General features: G+C 36.8%; 1 protein-coding gene across 1 annotated transcript; it reads right to left on the minus strand.

Annotated features, from left to right (window-relative positions):
* Nucleotides 1-420: 420 nt before the first annotated feature.
* LOC145046233 (putative ubiquitin-conjugating enzyme E2 26) lies at nucleotides 421-4,228 on the minus strand. Its single transcript, XM_078994530.1, has 9 exons — nucleotides 3,741-4,228; nucleotides 3,529-3,649; nucleotides 3,362-3,457; nucleotides 3,169-3,252; nucleotides 2,369-3,058; nucleotides 1,725-1,788; nucleotides 1,513-1,652; nucleotides 1,110-1,421; nucleotides 421-1,000 (listed from the first exon to the last, which is right to left on the minus strand). Exons 1-9 carry the CDS (start codon nucleotides 3,782-3,784, stop codon nucleotides 608-610), a joined length of 1,944 nt encoding a protein of 647 aa, XP_078850656.1. The 5' UTR covers nucleotides 3,785-4,228; the 3' UTR covers nucleotides 421-607.
* Between the last annotated feature and the right edge of the window lie 4,206 nt (nucleotides 4,229-8,434).

The following is an 8,434-nucleotide window of genomic DNA, read 5'->3' on the forward strand; positions in this document are numbered from 1 at the left end:
AACTTTGGTTTGGAACAAAATTTAGAGTTTTGGTTCAATTTGATTTTGTCCTTGTTCTATCTTTTCCTTGACCCATCCATGATTTTTGGATATTTTCAGGATCACAATTCAGTCTTTTATTTCACCCACATCTTCTAAATCATATTAAAGAGACCCAGATAGTAGTGCAATGGCTGAAATGTATATCTGAATTTTCTTAACATCATAATCTTCATCTTCTCCCTACAAACAATTATTTTCATTTTGGCTTGAGACAAACAATCATAATTGCAAAAGCTCAAACTAAGCACAGCATACATTTCCTGGAAACAAAACCCAAATCCAACAAACTCATTGGTATGAGCAAAGATTCATTGAAACTTAAAGAGCCTCACATGGCTCATCTAAACAGATACAATACATATAGTTTCAGAAGTAGGGTTGTGATCAGAATAAGTGAAATGATTAAAATTAGAAAAAGTTGGTGAAAGAATCCACATCCACCCTATATACATATAGCAGAGCATAGCAGTATATTATACTATTCGGGTGAAAACATAAAACATCCAGTCCCAGTCCCAGTCCCAATCCCAATCCAAAATAGAAAGAAATGAAAAACAGATATGTTTCACCAATAATGATTATAAGCTGGTATAGCAGCACTGAAAGCAGATGGAGGAGGAGGAGGAGGAGGAAGATAAGCATGGACATTATGCGCATAGGCAGGTGCAAATGCACGCGATGATGAATGAGTTTGAGTTTTGGTTTTCTTTACAGTCAACCCTACAAAGTCCTCAGCTTCTTTAGCTCCAATATTCTTAAATGCAGCCACAAGCGTCTTGACACATGCAACCACATCAGCCTTGAACTGCGGTGAACAGCTGTCATTGTCCTCATCCACATCCTGTACACCTCCCCTCACTAGACACCCAACCTGCACCCCTTCTGTATACGCTTTACACGCCATCAAAATATCTCGCACACGGTTCCGAAAATGCCCACTCACCAAATCCTCAAAGTTCTACATCATCATCATATATATATATATATATATATATATATATATAGAAAAGCAACACTTTCAAACAACAAGAAAAGAAGAAGAAAGGGAGTGAGTGTTAAAAGTTTACCTTGGGTGGTTTTTTCATGGTGTAGACCATGGTTTTGAGTGATAGAATGAGGGTGCTTTCGTTGTATTGCATGGATCTTTTTTCTCCCTGGATGGAGCCACTGGAGTGTGCATATCCAGGTTCATTGAAGTAAGGCTTTGTGTTCAGGATGAGACCCTGAATGGAGACCAACACCTGGAGCATGGTTGAGGTGCCAGGGATCCACCTCTCCTTTTGGGCACCCGACCATGTGTTCAGAAGGCTCAGGCACACCTTCCCACAGTTGTACAGATTCGGATTGATACGCAGCCCACCAGAGTGATAGTGAACAAGCTGCATTCATCAACCATCAACCATCAACTTCAACTTAACAAGCACAACATGATTAAAACAAGACATGTATGTTTATGTTTATGTTTATTACTGGTGGGCAGCTGGGATAGCTGCTTTGAAAACAGATATCAAAGAAGAAGAGCCCATCATGATACGGGGTGCCATCTGCTCCAATAATTACAGCTCTTAAAAGATCCATCCTTGATTCATATGCCCTTACAAATATTGTGTCTGCACAATCACAACATCTATTCATTTCTCTTTCTAAATTCTAATTATTAGTAATTTCTCACACATGCTTACCAGGCAAGTCTTTCTCAAGAATCCTCCACTCATCCTGTATCTTTTTAGCCCAATTTTTTGGTGGCTGAAACATAATCAATCACATTCATTTTGTATATGAAAATATATCAACATATCAGGTAAACTTAATCCACTGTTTCCTTTTAGACTTAATGGGATAAGCAACTACACACAGCAGTTTTTTGGATTAGGTTATATGCTACCAAAACACAATAAGCTGATAAGTTATTTCTACTATTTGGATGAGGTGTAAAAGGGTAAACAAGTAAAAGCATCAATAAGTATCAAAACTGCTTATGTAAGTCGATAAGCACTTTTTGTTTTTATTTTCATCCAAACACTAAAAAATGATTATTAGCAGTAATAAGCACCTTAAACAAGCAATCCCAAACACCTCATTAATGGGTTAAGCCAAAAAAACATGACTTAATGCATCAAGACACTAACCCTTTACCCATTTGCCCTTTTTTCCTCTCACATTACAATTGATTTATATTGTGAAATTTTTATTTTGGAATGCAATGTTAAAATTGTCACTTAGACTCTTTAAGATGGTTTACACTTATCCAACAGACATAGTTACCATTTCAGCCCATACACAAATGAAATAGGAAAAAAAGAGAAAGCCCCAAAATCAGACTTACCTGCTTCATTCCAGAATTCTGTGCTGCATAATAATGATCAGAAAAATCCACAACTGTATCAAACTTCTTGAAGCTCTCATATCTTTTCAGAACATCTTCATTATCAACAACCTTTGCCATGCTAGAAGAGCTTCCAATTACACTTGAATTCCTTGGGCTACTCCCAGCAACAATCTTGTCCATTAACATGTCTCCCATAGGATACATAGAAAATGACGTATCTACCCCTAGTGGGTAACCCGTGTTCATGGGAAGCTGAAAGAAACTTGAAGAAATGCCACCACCACCAACTTGAGGAGTATTAGAACTATTGGAAAAATAAGAACCCGTATGAGGCACCTTCATAGGTGGAGCTACTTGATTATGTGTATAATTAAAGGGCATGTTTTGGTGTTGGAATTTTTGTGGGGTCTCAACAAATGGAAGATTCTTTGAACTGTTGCTTGCATGTAGACCAGAATAAGTAGAAGCAGCATGAACAGTTGAATTCTTTTTCATTTGGAGTGTTTCTGGAAACCAGGGAATTTGAGCTTCAATTCCAGTAGGGATATCCATATGATCAAAACGGGATTGCAAAGCCAGATAATCATCCTCTAAAATATAATCATCTAAATCATAAAAGCTCTCTAATTCTGTTACAAAGCTCTTTGAAGAATGACCCGGGCCCACTGAATTCATTTGCACACCACCCTGCGTAAATGAAAATATGAAATCATTGAAATATCCTAAAAAAAGATTACAAACTAGAAATTATATGCATATATTTTGACTTCACTGTCATAATATGGCTAGGCTTATACCTTCCCCTTATTATTTGAGTCAACTTTCTTTGTAGTTTGAACTTGTTCTGCACTACTAGGACCCAATGAGATGCCCATAGCACCCTAGAAACAGAGGTATACGATTATAACTAGAGTTAAGAGCAACAAAGCAACAAGATGCAGAAAAACAAGTAACAAGAGTAGATCATACTTAAAATCAAGAAGATTATACCTTCCTCTTTTTGTTGGATTCAACCTTCCCTTCAATGAACACTACATCATTTCGGTCTTCATCCATGTCAACGTCGATTATTTCATGATAAACAACCTGAGAAACGATGAAATATGAACAAGATTGATGAAACCAATAAACCAGCCTTGTTGATACGATTTATGTACCTCTTTTTGTTTAAGCGATTTAGCCTTCGATTTGGAAGTCTGACCAGCGTAAGGAGGAGTAATTTCGATCACTTCGGGTTCCATGTACGGTGAACTACTACTCCCCGGAAACACTCTTTTACTAAAAAAAAAACAAAATTGACAAATATAAATACGCATAGACAATAAGACAAGACAACACGATAACAATAAATGACACAAGGAAGTTTTACTTGGATTTCTGAGGGTTGTATATCGATATCGCGGACGATTCCATTATTTGCAATTATCGACAGTAAGCCAAAAGCAACAGAAGATAACGGGCAAACTAACAATCCAAACAAAACCCTCTTTTCTAGGGCTTCCCACTCCGATCACTATCAAATACGGCTAAACTTCCGGATAAAACTAGAGCAAGAAAAACTCCTGTGGCTTTTCGTCTTCCATGGCGAATTTGAGAATCTTTGTGGCCCGATAACTTTCAAAAGCGAGGGTTTGATAGCTCAAACAGAAGACAATGGGGAAACAAGCAATCGAGACAAAACCCTCCTTCCTAGGAATTTCCCGCTCCGATCGCTGTCAAATACGGCTTCATAAACGGATAAAACTAGAACAAGAAAAAGCCCTTTGGCTTCTCGTCTTCCATGGCACTCTCTGTGGCCCGGGAATTTATAGGGTTTGAGAGCTCTATTGGTTTATTCGGAAGATCTTGGTCGTAGATTTGATATACCTTAACCACGACTGCGGTCCTTTGGTAGGTATGGTAGGGAGTGTCACGTACAAAATTGTGCCCCTTGGATTAAGTTTTCAGTTGGTGTGAGCTGCGTAGACGGTGGTGATGAATAGGTCGTGGGGCCCGAAAACGCAGGCATGTGAGCCACGTAGGATAACCCGCTGCATTCTATCAATCAAATAATCAATCTAATGATCTATATGACTATATATCCTATCCTTCATTTAAAATTCAAATAATTCAACTCAAAAGCAAAATAGAATTATACGTATTTCTCGAAAAAATGATCCTAAATTCCTATGGAGGGAGTCGTGTTCCGGCTGGAAATGGGGTTAGGGCGGTACCCAGGTATCGAAAGTTATGATGGTATGGATCGAGTGATCTTATGCAAGTAAACCTTATAAATTAAAGGATTGCCTAAGAAGATATTTAATTTGTTTATTTAGATATCCTATTTAATTTTTAAAATTTTTTTATTGGTTGAATTTATATTGTTTTTTCAAAAAGTAAATTATAAATAGTTTAGGATTAGTTGATTTTTAACAAAAATGTTTATAAAATGTCTAGAGGGTATCAATTTAGTAACACCCTAAATTAATCAGCATGTTTTGTATTTGGAATGCCATGGATTGGACATTGTTATCCACACGTAATTAATGATAATAATGTCCAATATTTTGTTAGTGTTCTTACTAATATGCTTCTGAATCCGCATTGATGTTTGTTGCAAATATGATATAATGTTAATATAGAGTTGAGTTCATGTGTTCTGACTATCTATTGTGTTGATATAAGAATGATTGTGGACTAATCAAAATTAAAAACTAATTAAATAATATAAAGGTATAATAATAATCTTGTATATAACTAATTTTTTAAACCATAAATAAACTTTGATATATATGGAAATTATCCAATGTCTGCTACTATAAAATCTTATGAAACCTGTCAATCGTTTATCTTGTCTTCAACACCGACACCCTTTACCAGTGCCCTTAATGAAAGATCTAGTATGTCCAAGAGTCATTATAGAATAATATTGTTTATAATATATGATCTTATAAGGTCACACTATATAGCAAATTACCTCCAATTGATTATTTATTAGTATAATTTAATTATTAATAAATATATCAACACTTGTATTTAATTGGAAAATTATTATTTCATGGAAATAATATTTTACTAATTGAGAATTTATTATATGTAGAAATAATATTTATTGAAGAAATAACAACTTATGAAATATACATACATTATGATTATTTATAAGTTATATTTATATCTTAATAAACTAGTTTAGTTTATATAAAAGATAGTTTTATATAAAATAATCTAGTTACAAATTATATAAAAGATAGTTATATATAAAATAAGATATATATATATATATATATATATATATATATATATATATATTGGGAATTCTTTATAATAATGATTGATTTTTATAAAGATAACATGCAGGTGTATAAAATAGCCATGAGACTACTTTTGTCTTCTTTTGGATATGCTTTTCTCGAAATTAAGGATGAGACAAGGTATGCATGCATTGTCTATTCTTTGGCATACTTGGAACAAAGTTGTATCTCCTTTTACTTTATGGTTTCCTTTCACTTTTTTGTCATTATATAAGAGAGAGCATGGAAGGGTTTTTGATACACTTAGTGCAAGTCTTCTTCTTTCTCTCCTTAGAGCCAAATCTGAGAGCTCCATGCTCTCTAGAGGATTGCCAAATTTTGGAATTTGAAGGATCTTCTTCTTCTCCATTCTCTTGCATTTTGATGCTAGACAAATCCCCTTTGTTGTTTCACCTTTGAACATATATTTGGTATATATTTCAAAGGCTTATGAACAACAAATTACAAGTGAATACTAACATGTTTTTTATGGTTATTGTAACAGCCCGAAATCCAGGTACCCTTTTATTTAGCCCTTCATATTTTAATTGTGTCATTTTAGGGTTTTGCATGTTGGGCGAGTACGTTGGGCGTACAAGGAGTACGCTGCGCATACTCATGCGCTTCATTTTAACGCATTCTCCTTTGGGTACGCTGGGCGTACCCAGGGTTACGCTAGGCGTAACCGGTCCAGAATCAAAAACCCTAATTGTTGGGTTGGCTATAAAAGGAATGTGTTGGCTCGACTCCTCAACCACCACCCCTCAGAAAGAAACCCTAAGAGAGTGTTTATTCGTTCCTAGCCCATTTGTGAGTATTCTAAGCTTGGTGGTGTCATTTCAAGGTAGCAAAGGAGAAGAATAGTTCATTGGGAAGGCTAGAAGTTGGTGTTCAAGTGTAGATCCGGGCTTTGCAAAGGTTGGAGCTTCATTCTAAGGTAAAAAGTTCGGATCTTGACATATAGTTCTTGTGGTATGCTTTATGGACCATTTTCTAGGGTTTTGGTCCCAAAGGTGGAGACTTTATGAGCAAATGGTCTCCATTAGCTTAGATCCATCATATTTCTGGTCCATTTGAGTTGTAGATTCATAAAAATGTAATCTTGGACGTGAATGTTTGGCCATGCATGAGATCTATATCCTTGAGTTGAAATGGAAAGGTGTTAAGGAGTGTAAGAGCCTTTATAGCCATGCCAAGGCTTAAAGGTTTCGACTTTATGAGTAAGGATGCTTAAATAAAGCCGGATCTAGAAGTTGAAGTTATGGCTTAACCGATTAAGACCAGAAATGATGAATGCTTAGGTCTGATGGTTACGTTGGGCGTAACTCCCAGTACGCGCAGCGTATTGGGTGGAGACCCCGATTCTTGGGTTGGCGATGTACGCCCCGCGTACTGGAAGGTTGGCTTTTGTTGACTTTTAGGGTTTTGGTCAACATGTGGACTTTGAATCAAGGAAGGGTAAAATGGTCTTTTACCCTCTGAGGAATGATGATAAGGGGTAAAGTCTAGTTGTGGAAGTCTATATTAATTAAAATGATATTCGTTATGATTAGGCGGGGTTGAGTCTTCGTTGGGATTTGGAGATAGCGAGTACCCGAGATTCCAGACTTTCCACGAGGTGAGTTTTCTCACTATATTGTACCCGGAAGGGTTTTATTGTGTGACCGAAAGGTCGGATATGTTATGAGTTATATGCATTGTATATGATAAGTTAATCATTTATATGTGCTATGTATGATATGCTTGATATGGGCCGGAAGGCATTATGTTATGGGCCGGAAGGCGTATATGTTATGGGCAGGAAGGCGTTGTGATGTGGACCGTAAGGTTGACGCAGGTAGGACCGGAAGGTTTATCGAGTCGGGACGGAAGTCCCCTGAGACACATGGACCGGAAGGTCAGGGCCTGGAAAGGCGTATGCGCGTAAATAATATTTTGGGGAACTCACTAAGCATTTATGCTTACAGTTGTTGTGTTATGTGTTTCAGGTACTAGCGAGGATCGTGGGAAGGCACCGGCGTGATTTGTACACACTGACGAAGGAACTGTTTTATGATCATGGGATGTATTTTGTTATAATGACATTGTTACATATGTGGTTTCAGAATATTAAATGATGGTTTTGATGTTTGCAAAAATGAAAATTTTGTATTGAAAATTCACGTTGTTACAGTTACACTCTTGCTTTGTGGATACTTGTAGAGAACTCTTAATTTAGAGTTTCATGCCACACTTCATCAACTTCCAACTTTGATCCTCCCATGTAACGTCTGGTTTCCTGGTATGCAATTAATTTAATTATTTATTTATTTTGAAAGAAGGAATCGACGAGTTGGTGGTCGTAACTTGTCGAGTAGAGGGTAGACTATCCGTGGGGTTTAAGCTATCTACTCAGTGAGTCGAGGTCCCTGACTCGATGAGTAGCTCAGCCAGGGTGAAACCCTAATTTCAGGTTTTTGCACCCTATTTAAGCATCTTATTCGACCTTCACCCCAGCCTTCATCACCTCCACACCCTACTTTCAAAACCCTAATCAACCTTGTGGGTTCTTAAGCTATTTTTCTTGCCATTTTATGATTTGAAGCTAGAAGGAGAAAGGAAAGGCTAGAAGATCCAAGGAGAAGGCAGAAGATCTAGAGCTTGGGTTGCATTTCAGACTTGTTAGAGGTATAAAGCTTGTACCTAAGCTCCATTTCACTTAGATCTTCATTTAAGCTTGCTTGTTGTCACTCTTGGCCATTTCCAAGGCTATTTTCGAGTTTTGGGCTCTTGGTGGAGTTAGGACTTCAGATCT

The sequence above is a fragment of the Lactuca saligna genome, chromosome 5 (genome assembly GCF_052625555.1).
Source record: "Lactuca saligna cultivar CGN05327 chromosome 5, ASM5262555v1, whole genome shotgun sequence".
NCBI lineage: Eukaryota > Viridiplantae > Streptophyta > Magnoliopsida > Asterales > Asteraceae > Lactuca > Lactuca saligna.